The 21,636-nt window shown below is 51.8% G+C and overlaps 2 protein-coding genes across 2 annotated transcripts in view; both read right to left on the minus strand.

Annotated features, from left to right (window-relative positions):
* ITGAE (integrin subunit alpha E) overlaps nucleotides 1-14,037 on the minus strand; it is an 82,113-nt gene extending 68,076 nt beyond the window's left edge. The window contains 1 exon segment of the mRNA XM_021928547.2: nucleotides 13,839-14,037. Coding sequence (XP_021784239.2) covers nucleotides 13,839-13,929 — 91 coding nt within the window. The 5' untranslated portion in view covers nucleotides 13,930-14,037.
* Nucleotides 14,038-15,050: 1,013 nt separating this feature from the next.
* The window catches only part of NCBP3 (nuclear cap binding subunit 3), a 41,638-nt gene continuing 35,052 nt past the window's right edge, over nucleotides 15,051-21,636 (minus strand). Inside the window, exon 15 of the transcript XR_002517933.2 lies at nucleotides 15,051-15,169. The gene's annotated coding sequence lies outside the window, so the exon portion shown is untranslated. The remainder of the gene's footprint in view (nucleotides 15,170-21,636) is intronic.

The following is a 21,636-nucleotide window of genomic DNA, read 5'->3' on the forward strand; positions in this document are numbered from 1 at the left end:
GTTAATGGTTGTTTACTTAGCAGTAGAGGTTTCAGAAAGAAAGTAAAATCATTACATGAAGGACAAGTATATAAACGACACTAGCTTCTGTATAAGGAAGGGAAGGAAATACATGCACACAAATATGTTGTTTTTAATTCACTAGGAAGATGTGACAATTTTAAATCTGTATGTATCCAGTAACATTTCAAAATATAAAAGCAAAAATTGAATTAAAAGGAAAAATACAAAACACTACAATGAAAGTGGGAGACTTCACTTCAACAATCCTTTTATGTTAACTACAAAAGCAGAGCAAAAACTGGGCAGGATATAGAAGACAGGAACAACACAGTCAGACCAAAAACTGAGCAAGGATACAGAAGACAGGAACAACACAATTAGCAAACTTGACCTGACAAACAGAACGCTGTACCCAACAATGGAAAAATAAACATTTTTTTCTTTTTTTTCTTTCCTTTTTTGTTTTGTTTTGTTTTGTTTTTTGTTTTGAGACGGAGTCTCACTCTGTCACCCAGGCTGGAGTGCAGTGGCGCGATCTTGGCTGACTGCAACCTCCGCCTCCTGGGTTCAAGCGATTCTTCTGCCTCAGCCTCTCGAGAAGCTGGGACTACAGGCGCACACCACCATGCCCGCCTAATTTTTCTATTTTTAGTAGAGATGGGGTTTCACCATGTTGGCCAGGATGGTCTCAATCTCTTGACCTTGTGATCCACCTGCCTTGGCTTCCCAAAGTGCTGGGATTACAGGTGTGAGCCACCGTGCCCGGCCCTCAGAAACATTATTTTCAAGTACATGTGAAACATTTACCAAAATTGACCATATGCTAGGTCACAAAGCCTCAATAAATATCAATGAATTGAAATAACTCAGAATATGTTCTCTGACTATACTGCAATTTAAACCAATAACAAAAAGAAAACTAGAGGCCCGGCACAGTGGCTCGCGCCTGTAATCCTAGCACTTTGGGAGACTGAGGCAGGCAGATTGCTTAAGCTCAGGAGTTTGAGACCAGCCTGGGCAATACAGTGAGACTCCGTTTCTACAAAAAAATAAACAAATTAGCTGCCCACAGTGGCGTCTGCCTGTGGTCCTGACTACTTGGGAGGCCGAGGTGGGAGAATCACTTGAGCTCAGGAAGTTGATGCTGCTTTGTCAGTCAGGCTGGAGTGCTGTGGTGCGATCAAGACTCACGCAGCCTCAACTTCCTGGGCTCAAGCAATTCTCCCGACTCAGCCTCCCCAGTAGCTGGGATTGCAGGCCTGTGCCACCACACCCAGCTAATTTTTGTATTTTTAGCAGAGATGGAGTTCACCCTGTTGGTGGTCAGGCTGGTCTTGAACTCCTGATCTCAAGTAATCCTCCTCCCTCGGCCTCCCAAAGTGCTGGGATTACAGGCGTGAGCCACCGAGCTCAGTATTCAATTTAGTTTTCTTTTTTTTTTTTTTTTTTTTTGAGGCGGGTCTCTGCTCGCCCAGGCTGGAGTGCAGTGGCGGATCTCAACTCACTGCAAGCTCCGCCTCCAGTTCCTTGTCTCCTGCCTCAGCCTCCTGAGTAGCTGGGACTACAGGTGCCCGCCACCTCGCCCGGGTAGTTTTTTGTATTTCTTAATAGAGACGGGGTTTCACCGTGTTAGCCAGAGTGGTCTCGATCTCCTGACCTCGTGATCCGCCCGTCTCGGCCTCCCAAAGTGCTGGGATTACAGGCTTGAGCCACCGCGCCCGGCCTCAATTTAGTTTTCATTTGTTCATCTGGCCTTTATAAAAATGGCAAGAAAAATTTCTTTTTTTATGGATAAATTATTACTAATAAATGTAGGAATAATAATAGAACCGAACTATTTGGTGAGTCCTAATGAAACACAATAATTAATTCAGGCCAGGATCATCAATAGGTAAAACTACTAAATGAGAGTCTGATAGACTAACTTTACAATTAGGCTGACACCACTGGAGCCCACTACTCCATCTTCACATCCCCAGGAGTGGGGCTCCCAGGCGTAAGTCCTTCTCGGTGTGACACCCTAGGAAGGATCTAAGGGCCCAAGACTCTGCATTTCCAACAAGCTTGTAAGGGATGCCCACACTGCTGGTCTTCAGACCACATTCTGAGTACTAAGGCTTTAAAATACTTCAGTGAAGAAAAGAAAAAGAAGGGCCAGGCGTGGTGGCTCACGCCTGTAATCCCAGCACTTTGGGAGGCTGAGGTGGGCGGATCACCTGAAGTCAGGAGTTCAAGACCAGCCTGGCCAACACGGTGAAACTCCATCTCTACTAAAAATACAAATATTAGCCGGGCATGGTGGCAGGTGCCTGTAATCCCAGCTGCGTGGGCAGGAGAATCGCTTGAACCCAGGAGGTGGAGGTTGCAGTGAGCCGAGATCGCACCATTGCACTCCAGCCAGGGTGACAGAGCGAGACTCTGTCTCAGACAAACACACATACACACACACACACATAAAAGAAAAAGAAGTTAAATAACTGTAGGAAGTGGGGCAAAATTCTCACGATTGCTTAGTGTATGATCGCCAGAAAACTGAAACCTGATGTTAAACGTCCAGTTTCTAGGCAATTTGGGGAATAAAAAGACAAATCCCGCCGGGCGCAGTGGCTCACGCCTGTAATCCCAGCACTTTGGGAGGCCGAGACGGGCGGATCACGAGGTCAGGAGATCGAGACCATCCTGGCTAACCCGGTGAAACCCCGTCTCTACTAAAAATACAAAAAACTAGCCGGGCGCGGTGGCGGGCGCCTGTAGTCCCAGCTATTCGGGAGGCTGAGGCAGGAGAATGGCGTAAACCCAGGAGGCGGAGCTTGCAGTGAGCTGAGATCCGGCCACTGCACTCCAACCCGGGCGACAGAGCGAGACTCCGTCCCAAAAAAAAAAAAAAAAAAAAGACAAATCCCACCAAGAGGAAGCAAACACACGAGTCCCGAATGTAGATGTTCTGCAACACCTGTGACCAAACTCTGCACTAAATCAAAGACATGAAAGCAGAAAATGGGAATGGGAGTGCACTCTAGACAGAAAGAGCCACAGCAACCACATGTAATGTATGGACCTTGTTTGGATCTTGCTTTGAACAAACCAACTGTTAAAAAGACATTTTGAGGCCAGGCGCGGTGGCTCACGCCTGTAATCCCAGCACTTCGGGAGGCGGAGGCGGGCGGATCACCTGAGGTCAGGAGTTAAGGACCAGCCTGGCTAACACGGTGAAACCCTGACTCTACTAAAAATACAAAAATTAGCCAGGCATCTTGGCGCACACTTGTAGTCCCAGCTACTTGGGAGGCTGAGGCAGGAGGCTGAGGCAGGAGAATCACTTGAACCTGGGTGGTCGAGGCTGCAGTGAGCTGAGATGGTGCCACTGCACTCCAGCCTGGGATACTGAGTGAGACTCTATCTTAAAAAAAAAAAGACATTTTGAGACAGTGAGATTTGTATATGAACTAAGTATTTGGAATTAGATGATACTAAAGAATTATCATTAATTTAGTTAGGTGGTAAGAACATTGTGGCTATTTAAGAAAATGTCCACGTTCTTTATTTTTATTTTTGAGATGGAATCTTACTCTGTCGCCCAGGCTGGAGTGCGGTGGTATGATCTGGGCTCACTGCAACCTCTATTTCCTGGGTTCAAGTGATTCTCCTGCCTCAGCCTCCTGAGTAGCTGGGATTACAGGGGTGCACCACCATGCCCAGCTAATTTTTGTATTTTTAGTAGAGACGGGGTTTCGCCATGTTGGCCAGGCTGGTCTTGAACTCCTGACCTCAGGTGATCCGCCTGCCTCGGCCTCCCAAAGTGCTGGGATTACAGGCGTGAGCCACTGCGCCTGGCCCCTCATGTTCTTTAGAAATGATAATGTCCATGTTTTTTGGGAGTGAAATGACACGATGTTTGGGGTTTGGTTTAAAATCATGTTTCTGAAGCATTAACATGCAAATGAATCATCGGAGATCTTGGTAAAATGCAGATTCTGACTCAGCAGGTAATGAATCAGAGTGGGGCCGAAAGTCTGTTCCAACAAGCTCCCAGATGATGCCAACACTGCTGGTCCTCAGATCACGTTTTGAGCAGCCACGCTTTAAATACTTTGACAACGAAAATGAAAAAGGGAACACAAAATAAATTCAGGCTGTGTGGCCGGATCTTGATCATTGTGTCATCCGCCTGATGGACATACTGGCTTTACTATAGTTATCTTGTTTACTTGTGTACATGCTTAAGATTTTATTATCCAAAAATTCCAGACTTGAGGAGGAGCCTGGGGAGAGGGCTCTGAGGCCAGGCCCTGCATCTCTCATCTCTCCATTTCCAGGCCATTTCCCTGAGTCTGGCACAAAGTGGATATCTATATTTAATTTAATTTTATTTATGGATTTATTCTTTGAGATGGAGTCTGGCCCTGTTGCCCAGGCTGGAGTGTAGTGGTGCGTTCTCGGCTCACTGCAGCCTCTGCCTCCCAGGTTCAAGCAATTCTCCCGCCTTGGCCTCCCGAGTAGCTGGCATCACAGGTGTGCGCCACCATGCCTGGCAAATTTTTGTATTTCTAGTAGAGTTGGGGTTTCACCATGTTGGCCAGGCTGGTTTCAAACTCTTGACTTCAGGTGATCCACCACCTTGGCCTCCCAAAGTGCTGGGCTTACAGGTGTGAGTCCCCATGCCTGTAATCTATATTTTATTCCTTTTTTTTTATACCTCTCCTTGCCTGGAATGATTTGTGGTAATTCATAAAAATACATAATACAGGTAAGATAAACACTTGCTTAAAATAATGGGGCAGGCAGAAAAGGACAGAAGGAAAATGATAGTTTAAAAAAAGAGGGGGATACAATAAACCAGGAAGGAGGCCAACAGCTAACATGTAGATCAAGCAGTGCCAGCACTTTCTTTTCTTTTTTTTTTTTTTCTTTTTTTGAGACACAGTCTCGCTCTGTCGCCCAGGCTGGAGTGCAGTGGCACGATCTCGGCTCACTGTAACCTCCGCCTCCCGGGTTCAAGCAATTCTCCTGCCTCAGCCTCCCGAGTAACTGGGACTACAGGCACTCGCACCACGCCCGGCTCATTTTTGTATTTTTAGTAGAGATGGGGTTTCACCATATTGGCCAGGCTGGTCTTGAACTCCTGACCTTGTGATCCGTCTGCCTCGGCCTCCCAAAGTGCTGGGATTACAGGCGTGAGCCACCGCGCCCGGCCCAGTGCCAGCACTTTCTACCCTGTTCCCCACTCTTGGCTTTGAACACAGTGCTGGTTCACAGCAGAGTTCCTAAAATCCTTTGGCTTAATAAAATCATTTGTTGATTCAATGCATACAGGAATGAATGAAGCTTTCTTGAAGGTGATATCAACATGAAAAAGATCAGTCAACGCCACGCAGTGTCCACAAAATCCAAAAAACACAACACTGCCAGGCAAAGCCAACCAGTCCTGTTATTTAAACCAGAAAAAAACTGTCCCTAAGGGTCCTCCATGAGAACACAATGAACAAACTCCGCACCCCAGCTTTTCCAGAGCTGTGACTTGTGTCCTCCCTGCCACTGCCCCAAAAGTAGAAAACACAGGAAATATACCCAGACCTGACGTTCTTGTTTGGGGGTCATGGATACCTTTGAGAATCTTCCCTTTTTTCTTTTTTCTATTTTTTTTTTTTTTAAGACAGAGTCTCACTCTGTCACCCAGGCTAGAGTGCAATGGCACAATTTTCAGATCACTGCAACCTCTGCCTGCCGGGTTCAAGCGATTCTCCTGCCTCAACCTCCTGAGTAGCTGGGACCACAGGTGCCCACCACCACGCCCGGCTAATTTTTTGTATTTTTTTGTATTTTTTGTATTTTTAGTAGAGACGGGGTTTCGCCATGTTGGCCAGGATGGTCTTGATCTCTTGACCTCGTGATCCGCCCACCTTGGCCTCCCAAAGTGCTGGGATTACAGGTGTGAGCCACCGCGCCTGGCCTTTTTTTCTTCGTTTCGAGTTGGAGTCTCACTCTGTCACCCAGGCTGGACTGCAATGGCGTGATCTTGGCTCACTGCAACCCCCGCCTCCCCAGTTTAAGTGATTCTCCTGTCTCAGTCTCCGGAGTAGCTGGGACTACAGGCACATGCCAGCATGCCTGGCTAATTTTCATATTTTTAGGAGAGATGGCGTTTCACCATGTTAGCCGGGATGGTCTCAATCTCCTGACCTCGTGATCTGCCCACCTCGGCCTCCCAAAGTGCTGGGATTACAGGTGTGAGCCACCGTGCCCAGCCCCCTTTGAGAATTTGATGGAAGCATTGGAGCCCTTCCTGATCCCCTGAGTGCACATGTGTCCAGAGTCCTCCCCTTGCCTGAAGTGCTCTGCCCTCAGCCTGTCTCCTGGCTTCCTCTTCATCCTAATTTTTTTTTTTTTTTTTTTTTTTGGGCGGGGGCTCCCCCTTTCGCCCCGGCTGGGGTGCGTGGGCCGGGTCTCCGCCCCCCCCCAGCCCCCCCCCCCGGGTTCACATCATTCTCCTGCCCCTGCCTCCTGAGTAGCTGGGACTACAGGCGCCTGCCACCCGGCGCCCGGCTAGTTTTGGTATTTTTTAGTAGAGGCGGGGTTTCACGGGGTTAGCCAGGATGGTCGATCTCCTGACCTTCTTGATCCACCCGTCTCGGCCTCCCAAAGTGCTGGGATTACAGGCTTGAGCACGCCCAGCCAATTTTTTTTTTTTGAGATGGAGTCTTGCTCTTGTCACCCAGGCCAGAGTGCAATGGCATGATCTCAGCTCACTGCAACCTCCACCTCCCGGGTTCAAGCGATTCTCCTGCCTGAGCCTCCAGAGTAGCTGGGATTACAGGCACCTGCCACCACACCCGACTAATTTTTGTATTTTTAGTAGAGATGGGGTTTTGCCATGTTGGTCAGGCTGGTCTCGAACTCCTGACCTTGCAATCCACCCGCCTTGGCCTCCTAAAGTGCTGGAATTACAGCCGTGAGCCACCGTGCCCAGCCTCTAATTTTAAAAAAAATTTTTTTGTACAGACGGGGGTCTTGTTATGTTGCCCAGGCTGGACTCAAATTCCTGGGCTCAAGTAATCCTCCAGTCTTGGCCTCCTAAAGTGCTGGGATTGCAGGAGTGAGCCACTGTGCTCGGCCTTGTTTCCCTATTGCCAGTGACTGCCCCCCTGCCACCAGTGAGTACCATGAGGGCACACACTGCACCTGCCTTGATTGCCACATTATCTCAGGACCTGGCATGGTGGCCCACACTCGGTAGGTGCTGGGAGAGTGGGCGCTTGCAGCCTACACAGACTCTCAAAGGTTCCAGATCAAGACCCCCAGGCAGGGAAGAAGTTTGTACTGTTCCCGCTGCTCCCTCACGAATCCAGAGCTGAGATAAGGGATGCCCAGTAGGGAGTTTGGGCTCCGGCCCCAGGGCCCACGTCACGTTGAGCCCTGTGCTTCCTGGTCCGCCAGGCTGGGGAAAAAACAGGAGGTCAGCAAACTGCCTAGAGGAGAATTAAAAGTGCGAGCTGCCAACATGTTACGAAGGGTGAGTGTGGGGCCTTCGTCCCCCGACTTCACTGTTGGTGTAACTGAAAGGCACAAGTGGAGACTGCAGAGCAAAGTCCAGTCTCCTGTCCTGGGCCTCTGTGGCACCCTCTGCACACTCCTGCCTCCAGGCCTCAGCACAGCTGCTCCCTCCATCCAGCAGGCCTGCTCACCGCTCTCCACCTCCATCTGCAAAGCCCGTCTTCTGTGGCCCTGCTCAGCCAGCCAGGAGCCAGGAGCCAATCCAGACTCTCAGTCAGAGTAACTCCCGGGTCCCCGAGCCCCCTCAGCACCCTGTGGTCTGTCTGGCTCTGACCGAACCCTGAAACCCCTCAGCATCCTGTGGTCTGTCTGGCTCTGACCAAATTCTGTCTGGATCAGGGTGATCTGTGATTCAGTCTATCTCCCCCGAACCGTGATGTGATCTGAGTCACACACAACACCCCCAGCCACAGAGCCCAGCTCAGCACAGGGCCAGGCCCAAAAGAGGCGCCCTAAAAATGTCAGAGTGGGTCAGATATTCCCTTTCCTCGCGCCACCCTACCCCCGTGTTCACTCTCTTGTTCAGCAGAGGGTTCTGCTCCCCCAGAGCACCTGTTGCCTTCCAGGTACCACGCCAGGTGCTGGGCTCAGAGAGGGGTGTGGTTTGCACACGGCCCATCGGAAGAGTGAATATTTGTGTCTGGGGCTCAGATTCTGTGTGTGTGCCCGATTCCAAAGCCTTTAGTAAAAGCTGGAGGCACTGAGCGGTTGGTAAGCAGAGAGAGGGCAGGGTCACGAATGGCCTCAAGAAGCTGGGCACCGCTCCTGCTGTGCTGGCGGCTCACTGAGCTGCAGCAGAGCTCTGCTTAGAGGGCTGGTAACTAGGTCAGCAAGAGCCTGCTGCGGGGGCACGGTGGCATGAGAAACTGTGTACATGTGTGTGTGTATGTGCACGTGTGTGCGTGTATGCGCATGTGTGTGCATCCATGTGTGTGCATGCATGTGTGCATCCGTGTGCGTGTGTGCATCCATGTGTGCATCCATCCATGTGTGTGCATCCGTGTGTATATCCGTGTATGCGTGTGTGCATCCGTGTGCATGCATCCGTGTGTGTGCATCCGTGTGCGTGTGCATCTGTGTGGGTGCGCATCCGTGCGTGTGTGCATCCGTGTGCGTGTGCATCTGTGTGTGCATCTGCGTGCGTGCATCCATATGTGTGTGTGCATCCATGTGTGCGTGTCTGCATGCATCCATGTGTGTGCATCCGTGTGTGTGTGCGTGCATGCGTGTGCATCTGTATCTGTGTATCTGTGTGTGCGTGTGTGCAACCGTGTGCGTGCATCCGTGTGTGTGTGCGTGCATGTGTGCATCTGTGTGTGTGCATGCATCTGTGTATCTGTGTGTGCGTGTGTGCATCCGTGTGCGCGTGCGTGCGTGTATGCATCTGTGCATGTGTGTGTGCATCTGTGTGTGTGTATCCATGTGTGCGTGTAGTGTGCATCCGCATGTGCATGCATCCTTGTGTGCTTGCGTGTGTGTGTACATCCGTGTGTGTGTGTGTGTGTGGTGGGGGAGGTCGCTGTATTTGCTGGGCTTTCCCTGAGAGTCAGCTGGTGCCCAGGTCTACCAGGTCTGACTCAGCTTGTTTCCTCGGACTGGACGCACCTCAGGCCCGACAGTTTGCCTTCGAGCTGCGCCTCCATCAGGAAACCACCTCCTGTTGCATTTCCCACCAGGACTCAGAAAACAGCATCGTCTTGGTAGAGGGTCTTGAGTTCAAATCCTCACTGCCTCGGAGTCACTGAAGGGCCCTGGCACCTCCCTTCCGTCTCCCCTCTGGGACATGGGGTTGTACAGATCCAATGGGGCAACACCCATCCCCAGGGCTGACGCAGGAGGCTCAGCACGTGGAGGCTGAGGTTGGAGAGAGTCACAACCACAGGCGAGAGCTGGCCCTCCCCCTCAAGCCCCCGTCGCGTGCTGCAGACTTACAGACACAGCTCCACCGGTGTCTGTCACCGCACTACCCACAGGACCACCTCTCTGAGCTGTCCCCAGCCACAGAAGCCTGCTGAGTCAGACCGAGATCCCCCTCCATCCTGTCAGCCACCACTGTCTCCCTTCAACCCTCTGTCTCCCCCAGCACACTGGGCAATTTAAACACGCATTCTCACAGTACAATAAGTACCACTATTCCCAATTTAGGAAACTGAGGCTCATGAGGGCATGATTCACCCACATTGATAGCAGGAGCTGCAGAAGTGGGACTAGATGCAGGGGTCCTGACACTCAGCCCAGAACACCCAGCCGGGCCTCATGGGAGGACTGTGCCTCAGAGCCAGTGCGCCTGCGCCGGACCACCCAGCCACGGTCCCCCCGCCTCGATCCTCTACACGGAGCCTCATCAACTCCACCCCGAACCTCACGGTCAGCTGAGCCCATCTCTCTCCCTCACCCTTCATCTCTCTAATAACAAGAACGGCCAACAGGCCTTGAGCACTACTGTGTGCTGGAAACTAAATGTTTGGTTTTTTTTTTTTGAGATGGAGTCTTGCTCTGTCACCCAGGCTGGACTGCAGTGGCGCCATCTCGGCTCACTGCAACCTCCACCTCCCGGATTCAAGTGATTCTCCTGCCTCAGCCTCCTGAGTAGCTGGGACTACAGGCGCCCGCCACCACGCCCAGCTAATTTTTTGTATTTTTAGTAGAGACGGAGTTTCACTGTGTTAGCTAGGATGGTCTCGATTTCCTGATCTTGTGATCTGCCCACCTTGGCCTCCGAAAGTGCTGGGATTACAGGCATGAGCCACTGCACCCGGCCTCTATTTTTTTTCTGAAACGTTGTCTCTCTCTGTCTTCTAGGTTGGAGTGCAGCGGCACAATCTCAGCTCACTGCAACTTCCGACTCCTGGGTTCGAGGGATTCTCTTGCCTCAGCCTCCCAAGTAGCTGGGATTACAGGTACGCACCACCATGCCTGGCTAATTTTTGTATTTTTAGTAGAGATGGGGTTTCACCATGTTGGCCAGGCTGGTCTTGAACTCCTGATCACAAGTGATCTGCCCACCTTGGCCTTCCAAAGTGCTGGGATTACAGGTGTGAGCCACCGCGCCCGGCCAGGAAACTAAACGTTTCTCATGAGTGTCTGCTCCTCCCGTCTGCCTTCCCCAGCACCTGTGGATGGGACCAAGGCAGAAGCCTCCTTACGGACCTCTCCCCCAGATTCCAACTAACACTCAACATACAAGTCTGTCGACACCCCGCTCAAGACCTGTGGCTCCCCACTGCCCTCAGCAGGAATTCCAAGCTCCCCCAGGCCGGCACTCAGGTCCCTACATTCCTCACCCGCCACTGTGGGCCTCTCGGGCTTGGATGCCCGCATTCCTCCACTCACACCACACCTGCCCCACGCAAGGGGACCTCCCAGAGACGGGCAGGGATGTGGGGCTCCCACACAGCCCACACTCCCCCAGCCAGCTCTCCCACACACACTGCACTCTGCTGGCGTTTCATCTTTGCTTGGACCGCCCCTTGGCCGGGAGTGCCCTTTCCCTACCCCCGTGTTGTGAGACGCTGCTGGGGCTGGAGAGGCTACTGTGTGCACAGCCTGCCTTCTCTTCACAAAGGGGGCCAGGACAGGGGTGGCCTTGCCTCTGCCCGCACCTCCAGGCCCCAGTATGTCCCGATTTGGGGCGAGGCTGGAAGGGAAAGCAACACCAGAGGAGACGGCCTTCCACTCCCACTCACACTTCGCCTCCATCTTCCTACCAACCAGACTCCTCACACCCCAGGGCTTGGTGCCTCCTATTCCCCCTGCAGAGAAGGCCCCTCTGCTCACCCCCAGCCTGTACTTGCCAAGGACCTCCCCATCCTTCAGATCCCACCTCAGATGCCACAGTCTCCCACTCCCCAAGGACGGAGGTTTTCTATCACGCACAGGCCTGGGGTGATGCCCCGGCAGAGCCCCAGGCCTCAGCCCGAGTGCGTGCCACCAGCAGAGTGGGCCCTGGACTTCCGGTTCCTTCTTCTTCACCCCTGTAAGGCTTTGGAGGCTGACAGGACAGGCCTCTTCACGCAAGGGTGCAAGGGTGGAAACCCAACCTGAGACCCAGGATGGAGAAGTGAGTTGATGATGTGATTGCAGAATGAGTCAGGGGTGAAGACGGACTTGAGGACGGCAGGTCACAGGGTAACAGGGCATGATGGGGCTGGTGGTCAGGCTGTGGGCAGTTCCAGGATTTCAGGGTCTGTCTGCACCTGACTCTTCTAAAATCTCCCTTAGACAATTGCTATTAGTCCATCTGCTCTCACGAATAACAAGAAGTAGGCATCACCAGAGCGGGTGGCCTGGAGAGGGTGGAAGGTCAGCGCCAGGCCCGTCCTGGATTCTCTCCAGGCTAAGGAGGCCCAGCCCGGCATGGGATTCAGGGTGCTGGGCCTGGGGCCACAGTCTGAGGAGTCTTTCCTCCCAGCAAGTCCTGGACATTTTCTTTCTCAGGCTCTCCTCAGCCCCCAAGACTCAACACCACCTCACCTTCTCCAGGAAACTCTCCCGGACTGGTCCGTCCCAGTCTCAGGACCTCACAGCGTGGAGCAGAACTGCAGCAGCTTCGTTTCTGCCACCCACACTGGAGCTGCTGGGGCCCTGCTCTCGACCCCTTCCCATGGCTGAGCTGAGCTGTGGGCTAAGTGGTCTCATGGCAAGTCTGCTCCATCATTGCTCTCTGCTGCCCATCAGCTCGGGAAGGGCCTAGGCCTCCGAAGAGGTTTGATCAATGCCACCTGCGGGAAGAGGCACTGAGGTGATGAGTGGTGGCCCCAGAGGCTGCAGGAGACAGATGAGCCACAGGAGGATTCTGGAGCTGGGAGGCAGGACAGAGGCCTGGGCCTGAGCCCCGTGTCTAGTGTCAGTTGCTTGCAAGCCTGAGTAGTCACTGTTCCCTCTGTGACCCAGTCACCTCCTCTGTACTGGGAGAGGGTAGACAAGAGTCTAGTCTAAGCATCTGCTCCAGGTATTCTCGGTAATGGGAGATCAAAGCCACAAGCCATAAAAACAGACTCCCTACACCCCACAAGGAACTAAAAACAGAGAAGTCTAAATTGTAAAATAAAAGGAAGTTCAACAAACTGTCGATCTTTCCATGGTGACTATTCTGATGTTTTTGAAATATAAAATATTAGGCTGGGCATGGTGGCTCATGCCTGTAATCCCAACACTTTGGGAGGCTGAGGCAGGTTGATCACCTGAGGTCAGGAGTTTGAGACCAGCCTGGTCAACATGGTGAAACCCCATCTCCACTAAAAATACAAAAACTAGCCGGGCGTGGTGGTGCGAACCTGTAATCCCAGCTACTCCGGAGGCTGAGACAGGAGAATTGCTTGAACCTGGGAGGCAGAGGTTGCAGTGAGCCAAGATCCAGCCTGGGCTCCAGCTGGGGCAACAGAGCAAGACTCTGTCTCAAAAAATAAAATGAATATAAAATATTAAAATCTGTCCAAAACCGTGACTTGCTGGTACCCTACACATTGTGGCCTGCTTCCTGGGTGATCTGGACCCATGTGGGATGCTAATCCAATTCTCCCGCCAACCTCCTGAGCGGGGGCAGGAGATCCACGGGAAGTCCGCTCAGATCACCAGGCAGGACCACCCTGGCCTCCCGCCTGGTCTTAGCAGCCTCCAGGGGCTCACCTGACTGTGCTGTCTCATCCCTGGGGGCCCACGAAAGGATTGTGGCTTGGCTTTTGCCCAGAGGCTTCCATGGGACAGTTAAAGGCTAAAACGGGACCCCCCCGGCAGCAGAAGTGCCTCCCCCACCCCACATACCAGTTTTCGCCCTGGCCCGACAACACAGGAAGCAGGCTCCCCGCCAACACGCTCGCCCTCTACATACAGACACTTGCCCCCGGTCTCTCGTCGACACTCTCTCTCACAGGGTCCGCACCCTCATCAGCCCAACCCCTGCTCTGTCACAGAACGGAGCTCTGCCAGGCGGAGCCTCCATACTCAGAGAACAAACTACAGAGGCGAGCACCTGCCCCAAGTGGGTGCCACGGGGAGACGGCTTCGGTGGTCGGGGGAGGCTGGCTGGAGAAGGAACCGAGTGGCAGAGCCCTGGAGTCTGAAGGCCCTGGCTGTTAGAACTGTCAACACAAAGCGTCCGCCGCCCTTCCCAACAAGCCTGGGCACCTGACCCACCCAGCAAGACCGCTCTCCTGGAGGAGCTCCCACCCTAACCTCTGGCTCGAAGCCCCATCAGGCAGACAGACAGTCAAGGGTGTGGTCTGCAGACATCTGGCTGGAGCTGAGGGCACCGCAGCCCCTCAAGGCAGCAGGTGAGGACTTACTGGCCATGCAGAGCAGCGTGTGAACGAGCCACATCCTAGCTGGAGCTGGAGCAGAGGCAGCTGCGTGGGAGCCGAGGCAAGTGAGACACATGGGCCGTGGCCCACTCAGCTTCCCCTCAGCCAGGAGGCCAGGAGGCGGGGACAGAAGCACACACACCAGCAACGACCCACAGGCAGATAGGCACTTTTAATCAGACAGAGACACTCCGGCTCATACACAACCAGCCGTGTGGCTTCCTCAGTTGTGGGCTGGACCCTAGGAGCTTCGGGACCACTGTCAGCCCCACTCTCCCAACCACACTTTGATGGAATGGGGAGCTGAGGTGTGGCCAGGGCCGCAGTTCTGGGTGTCCTCAGCAGAGCCGGAGGTGCAGGCGCAACATGAATCCAGCCTGCCGTCCAGATCCCTTTGAGTCGGTCCCTGTCCTGCCTCAGAACCTACCACCAGACATCTCAGCCCAGCTTCCAGCCCAGGGTCCTCAGCACTGAGACAGGGGTCCTCCTCCCATAGGAAGTGCCCCCCGAGTCAAAAACTGGGCTCCTGTACCAGCCCATGCACTCAAGACCCTGGGGTTCTGGAGGGCCAGGTGAGTGGAATCACCGCCTCGATTCAACGCTGGCTGCATTCGTCCTCTTTAAAACCACGAGGACAGCATCCTGATGTGGAAACTGATTGAACAGGACTCTGAGTTACCAGAGTAACAGAAGAAGTAAAATTCTATCCATCTTCCAACACACCTCTGATCCATCCCAGCATTCCACAGAACACGCCATTGGCAGTTTGCGGTCGTATTTAACTGCTGTCAAATCTGTACTGTGTGACCAAGTCTGTGAGATGGACGGAACTGTCTCCCGCGCCCCTGCTCCCCAGGCTGCTGGGAGCGCAGAGCGGTGCCGTCACACAGAACTCTCCGCAGGGATGGAACTGTTCTAGGTCGACACTGTCCAGGACGGTACTTACGAGCCACATATGGTACTAAACCCTTAAAATGTCACCAGAACAACTGATGAACTGAATTTTCTATTTTATTTAATTTTAATTAAATTTTAAAAGGCGGGCCATTCCAAGTCTCTCTCCCATGAGTGTCTGCAGCCCCAGGGAGGGAACTCCGAAACGTGAATGTGTTAACACAGAGTGGACCGTGGTGTTGACTTCATTACTAGATAAAAATCCACGTCATTTTGTTTCTCGCATGGAAAGGTTGCTCGGCTAAGGTTCTGTGAAGATCCGATGACATTTCCAACACTGCCTTGTCTGCTTTGCTGACAGAATGCTTATGACTACTAGATCTTGCTCGGTGATGTGAGATTACAAGTCACCGGTTTTCATCCTGCATGAAACAGAAGTTAAACAGCAGAGAAGTTAAACAGCTGTAAAAGCAAAATTCCAGGTCTGGTGGTTTTCCTGCCAGGTCATGATGAAACCATCCTACTTCCGTTGAACCTTGTCCCAGGCGGGGTCGGGACCTGTGGCCCACAGCCTGTCTTCCCAGCGCTTCAGGGCTCGTGCCCTCCTCCCCCGTCACTTCATCCTGAGCTCCAAGGGCACCGGGGAGAGTCACAGGGGTCTCCTCTCCCCAGCACTGGCCTAAAGCGGGAAGAGAGCAGCCCAGTCACTGTGCAGATCCCCGGAAGGGCAGGGCCAGAACCGAGACTGCAGCTCACTGAGAGAAGCCTTTGTGTTTGGAGTGTGAATGGCAGGGTGCCTCGGAGAAGCCAGGAAAAGCTGATGATTGGCTGCCGGACAGGGAGCAGGGCCATTTCTGTACCTTTGCAGACTTCTAGAACGCTGACTCATCCTGCATCCATCCAACATGTATTTATCCAAGCGTCAGTGCCTCTGGTCATGAGACACACAGGGGTCCGCAAAGCCCTGCTGACGGTAGCTGCTTTCCCCACAAACCCAAACTGCACCCCCAAGGTCAGGGGCCAGGCTGTGTTGAGTAATGCTCCCCGTCACAGCAGCACCTCGCACAAGGCTGGGTGTTTGGCAAATACATACATAACCAAAAGACACGTGAATGTGGTTTGCCAACTCACGTTAAACAAATATTCCGGCACCAACTCAAGGGACACAACGGAAACTGGACTGTACTCTTCACAAACATCCGTGTCACGAAAGACACAGAAAGGCTGAGGACCTGCTCCAAATGACAGCAGGCTGCGGACAGGATAACTAAAGGCAGTGCCTGATCCTCGATTGGATCCTGGACCAGAAAAACAAAGGCTTTCAAAATCGTGATTGGGACGGTTGGCACATCTGAAACTTGAACGACAAATGAGCAACTCTTGGGCCGATCAGAGTATGACACATTTCCCAACTTTGACAGCTGTACCATGGACACGTGAGAGGCTGTCCCTGTTCTTGGGAAACGTTCACTAAAACATCTTATGGATAAATGAGCATGATGTATACAAACAACCCTCGAATGGTTCATGGTTCAGAGAGGACAGGAAGAAAAAGGGGTGAGGGAAGAGAAGAGGGAATGAATGAAACAGAAAACGTGGCAAAATGTTCTTTGTGGTACCCTTGAAACTGCTGTGATTTTGAAATGATTTCAAAACAAAGTTTTATGTATTTTTTAATGTTTTTCTTTCTCCCCTTGATACCAGGAAGAATAAAGTTTTTAAAATGGCCAGCTGCAGCTATAGTCACAGTTACTTGAGAGGCTCAAGCTACTTGGGAACGCTTGAGCCCAGGAGTTTGAGTCCAATCTAGACAACATAGTGTGAACCTGTCTCTTTAAAAAAAAGTTGCAAAAATGTCCACGGATGGAGGAGACGTGCTTGGTGTCAGGTGAAAGGGCTGTCGATCAGGCGCTGTGGCTCACGCCTGTAATCCCAGCACTTTGGGAGGCCGAGGTGGGTGGATCGCCTCAGGAGTTTGAGACCAGCTTGGGCCACATGGTGAAACCTTGTCTTTACTAAAAATACAAAAAATTAGCCAGGTGTGGCCGCGTGCGCCTGTAGTCCCAGCTTCAGGAGGCTGTGGCAGGAAAATTGCTTGAACCTAGGAGGTGGAGGCTGCAGTGAGCCGAGATTGCGCCACTGCACTCCAGCCTGGGCGACAGAGCAAGACTTTGTCTCAAAAAAAAAAAAAAAAACCGGAAAGGCCTGCCTGCTGTCTTCAGAGTGAGTCAAAAGCACTGAGGCACAGCCTTCAGAGGCAGGAAATGGTTCCATTCCCCCACTTGCCTTCTGAGTCTTAGGAAGCCAGAAAGAGTGACGACATTGCTGAGACCAGAGCCTACGGCTGCAGGGCAGTGGTACTCACGGCCTTTGACTGAGCGCTCAGTAGGACTGCCCTGCTCAGTGCCAAGGCCTCACACGCGAGCCCTGATGGGAGCCTCTCAGCCACCTACAAGGTCAACCCGATTCCTCAGATGAGGATGCTGCCTCCGAGAGGCCACAGCAGGAAGGAGCGGAGCTGGGACTCCAAACAGGTCTGCTTCCTCCAGAATCACGATTCTGAGCCACCACAAACTCTCCTGCCTTCAGCTCTATTGGTGTGTAAACTTTCTGTTTTTTGAGATGGAGTCTTGCTTTGTCGCCCAGGCTGGAGTGCGGTGGTGCTTTCTCGGCTCACTGCAACCTCTGCCTCCTGGGTTCAAGCGATTCTCCCGCCTCAGCCTCCCCAGCAGCTGGGACTACAGGCACCCGCCACCACACTCGGCTAATTTTTGTATTTTTAGTAGAGACGGGGTTTCACCAGTTGGCCAGGCTGGTCTCAAACTCCTGACGTCAGGTGATCCCCTGCCTTGGCCTCCCAAAGTGCTGAGATTACAGGCATGAGCCACTGTGCCCAGCTAGGTGGTGTGTAAACTTTAAAAAAGCAGAGATTTCTTCCCACGAATGCAGACTGGGATCTCCACATGACCAGGTGCTGTGGACTGAACTGTAAATGCCCTCCAAATGCATATGTTGAAGCCCTAACCCCCCATGTGGCTCTTCTTGGAGATTCGGCTTTTAGGAAGTAATTAAGGTTAAATGAGGTCATAATCCAGTAAGATTGGTGGCCTTACAAGGGCCGTGTGCAGGCACCAAGAAAAGCCTACGTGAATAAGACAGCAAGAGGGTGCCCACCATGTTGGCATCCTCTGGCCTCAGATCTGTGGGGGACTGAGGGGGTGATGGGACAGGGAGACAACAAGCTGTGGATTCTCTTGTCTTAACCATGGGTCTGGGAGCGGGAGGACTGCACTGGGTGCTGGGACCAAGGGTACAGGGGCTTGGATCTCTCGTTTACAAGCCCCTACTTCTTTCCTGCTGTCTAACCCATACTCCTGAAACCCCTGATGCTCCCTGGAAAGGAGAGCAAGGGTCCTCAAACACACATTAGCACTAGAAGGAAACTGGAGCTCATCCCAGTTGAGCCCTTCATTTGACAGACAGGGAAGCTGAGGCCCAGGGAGGTGAGGGGACTTGCTCTGTCTTTCCAATTGAGTATGTGGGGCAGACGGAGTCCCAGGGTCCCGGCCCCAGCCGCCATCCTATTTGACTTTCCCCAGCAGGCATTCTACCTGAGCTAAAAGATGCTGCCTGCCTCTCACAGGACGTCTGAGGAGAAGACGGCCACATCACAGGATTGAAAACTACCACGAAAATCCTAGGAAGGGAAAGGAAGGTGAGAATTCTTTTTTTTTTTTTTTGAGACGGAGTCTCACTCTGTCACCCAGGCTGGAGTGCAGTGGCGCGATCTTGGTTCACTGCAACCTCTGCCTCCCAGGTTCAAGTAATTCTCCTGTCTCAGCCTCCCAAGTAGCTGGGACTACAGGTGCCCGCCACCATGCCCAGCTAATTTTTGTATTTCTAGTAGAGACGGGGTTTCAGCATGTTAGTCAGGCTGGTCTCGAACTCCTGACCTCAGGTGATCCACCCACCTCGGCCTCCCAAAGTCCTGGGATTACAGGTGTGAGCCACCGCGCCCGCCTGATAATTCTCTTCTGCCAATGGTGTGGGCCTCTCGATCTCACTAACCTACGCTGGCGCAGAGGTGAGGGTGACAATTTGAGGTAACACAAAGTCTCAACTATTTAAGAATCTGGTCATCCAGAGAGGGCCCCTGGAATTGCTCAAATGAACAGGTAAGAATCCCGAGGCAGGGTACTGACCTTGGTAGGCGAAATACAACCTGTACTCTCGAGTGTTATTGACAATACAGCAAAATCCCACGTTGATGCCTCACAACTACTTAAAACAGGCTTTTTGGAGCAGTATTTCCCTAACCACTCCCAGTAACAAAGTTCTGTGAAATGTTCAGAGAGTTTCATCGGAAAAAAAAAAAAAAAAAAGGAAAAAAGCTACAATATTTCTTCTTCTAAGATTTATTTTATAAACACGTAAGAAAAGTTCTAGATATTTATTGCGGGTCTGGTGATGCAGTAACAATCTGGCTTGACGCAAGTGTGCCATTCTCAGTATCAAAAGCATTCTCTTCTTTTAGTTCGTAAAAGAAAAAAACATGGTTTAACTTCTGATTATTAACTTCTTGTTATTATAAGGTTTAAAAGCAATTACTGTACTTAGGTATCAAACTTATTTGTGTAGCAACTAATTCACCCGTGAAGCCAGAGTTTGCCGTGGCTTCACAGCAAATTTTGACTTAAATCTAAAGTGCGTGTTAGCATCTCACCATCACTTGATGCTTCGAGTGAGAAGTTTGAGGAATGCTGCTTTAGGCAAAAGAGCCACTGCAGGAATGAGTTCTGTTCTTTTCACCTGCTCTGGACGGCTGCCACCTTCCTCACCAACAGGACCACAGGCTTCAGAACTGGCTCAGCCGTCCTTCTGTGGGGCCTACTGCCTGCCTGCCAGCTTCCTCTACGTCTATCCTGGGACAGATGAATCCTTTTCTAAAAAATATTTTGGACTATCTGCGTGATTCCCTAGCAAACGCTTTAGAGAGCCGGGTCAGCTTCAGCTCCGACGTGGCCGTATCATTAAAATTTGAAGTTTACTCAGGTCTATTTAATGAGATTTTTTTTTCTTATACAAGCATATGCACCTCTGAATAATTAATCGTCCCTTTTTCGAATCTGGGGCTCTCATCTAGAATCAGACTAACCTGCAGACAGTGATGCCGGAGCTGGGCTGCGTTACCACAATTCATTCAGTTACCAAACACTTTCGCAGCACTGCTCACTCTGGGCTGGCCTGACGAAAGGACAGAGACACCACCACAAAGAACCTGGCTCATCAGGAGCTTGCTTACCGGCTAGAAAGGAAAATACAACATGAAAATAAAGCATTGTACGCACCTGGCAGAAAAATGACTAGCCTGTCAGTGGGCCCCAGAGCCTCAGAGGATGGAGCCATTCCTGAGGCTGGAGGGTTTTACAGATTCATCCCATCTTTACACAAGACCTGCTGGATGCCAGCACGCTGGCAGGCACCGGGGAAAGCCCAGTGAACAAGCAGACATGGTCCCTGCTCGCACGGAGCTTACAGTCTAGCAAGACAAACTCGGAACAAGAAATTACAGTCCAGTGTAGAGGTGTGGGGTTACAGGGTACAGTGACTGGGCATTATACACACGTTTCACTTAAACACAATGGTATGTGTCTGAAAAACTTTGTAAAAAAGAAAAACAAATCAGTTGTTTGGGCCATTCCGCTGGCCCCTCCTTCACTCCGTGGGCGCAGACAGGAGGGCGGGAGCGGGCAAGCTCACGCCTCTGCTGCCCCTGAGGCCTGCCTGGCTCCCAAGCTCCCCAAAAGTGATCTCGCCTAAGTGTACTTCTAACACCTAAAAACAAGTGGTTTTTGCACAACTCAGCCCTAACTGCAGGCCAATCACTTCACCTGGTACTCATCCAAACCATAATCTGTTCCCACATGGGCAAGAAATGACTACATGGGACCTCAAGATGTTGGTCTTCAATATGGCACCTTCCTTAGATTTCTAAGAGGAATTTCAGTTACCCTCCGTTTTCACCTTAGACACTGACCTTAGAACTGAATCCTGGAGAGAGCCAAGACTCTTCTGTGGCAGCGCCATGGGACACAGAGAAGGAGCCTAGACCCTGGCTCTGGAAGCTGGGGATTGCCTCCTAGGAGGGCCCCTAAGACCCTAAGTTGGTGAGGGGAACATTGAGGTGGGAGGGGGAGAAGCCTGGGGGGAAGTATTTCGCTGGAGGTAGAAACAGTTCTGTGCACGGTCTGTAGGGCTAGTGAGATCGAGATGCATTCAGGGAACTGGTGAGCAGAGGGCAGGGGAGATGGGGAGAACAGGCCAGGGACACTGCCAGAGGACAGACCTTGGCGAGCCTTATAAAAAGCTATCAAAAAGGGGGGAATTGATGTGTGTACGTATTTTTTGAGACAGGTCTTGCTCTGCTGCCCGGGCTGGAGTGCAGTGGCTTCATCATAGCTCACCGCAGCCTTGAATTCCTGGGCTCGTGCGGTCGGGAGTGTGGAATTTCTTCTCAGTGCAATAGTGAAGCTTTGGAAAAGTTTCACGCAGAAGAATAATCGAAGCAGATTTATATTTAAGAAAGTTCATCCTGAAGCATGTGAAAAGGTGCCCAACATCATCAGTCACTAGGGAAACACAAATCAAAAACCACAATGAGGGCCGGGCATGGAGGCTCATGCCTGTAATCCCAGCACGTTGGGAGGGCGAGGCAGGAGGATCACTCGAGGCCACGAGTGTGAGACCAGCCTGGGCAACATAACGAGACCCCATCTGTACAAAATGTATTTTAAAAAGAAAAAATAAAAATAAAAAACTACAATGAGGTACCACTGCACACCAGAAACCAGTGAGTGTTGGTGGAGATGTGGAGAAACCGGAGTCCTCA

Source organism: Papio anubis, chromosome 17, assembly GCF_008728515.1.
Source record: "Papio anubis isolate 15944 chromosome 17, Panubis1.0, whole genome shotgun sequence".
In the NCBI taxonomy this organism is placed as follows: domain Eukaryota; kingdom Metazoa; phylum Chordata; class Mammalia; order Primates; family Cercopithecidae; genus Papio; species Papio anubis.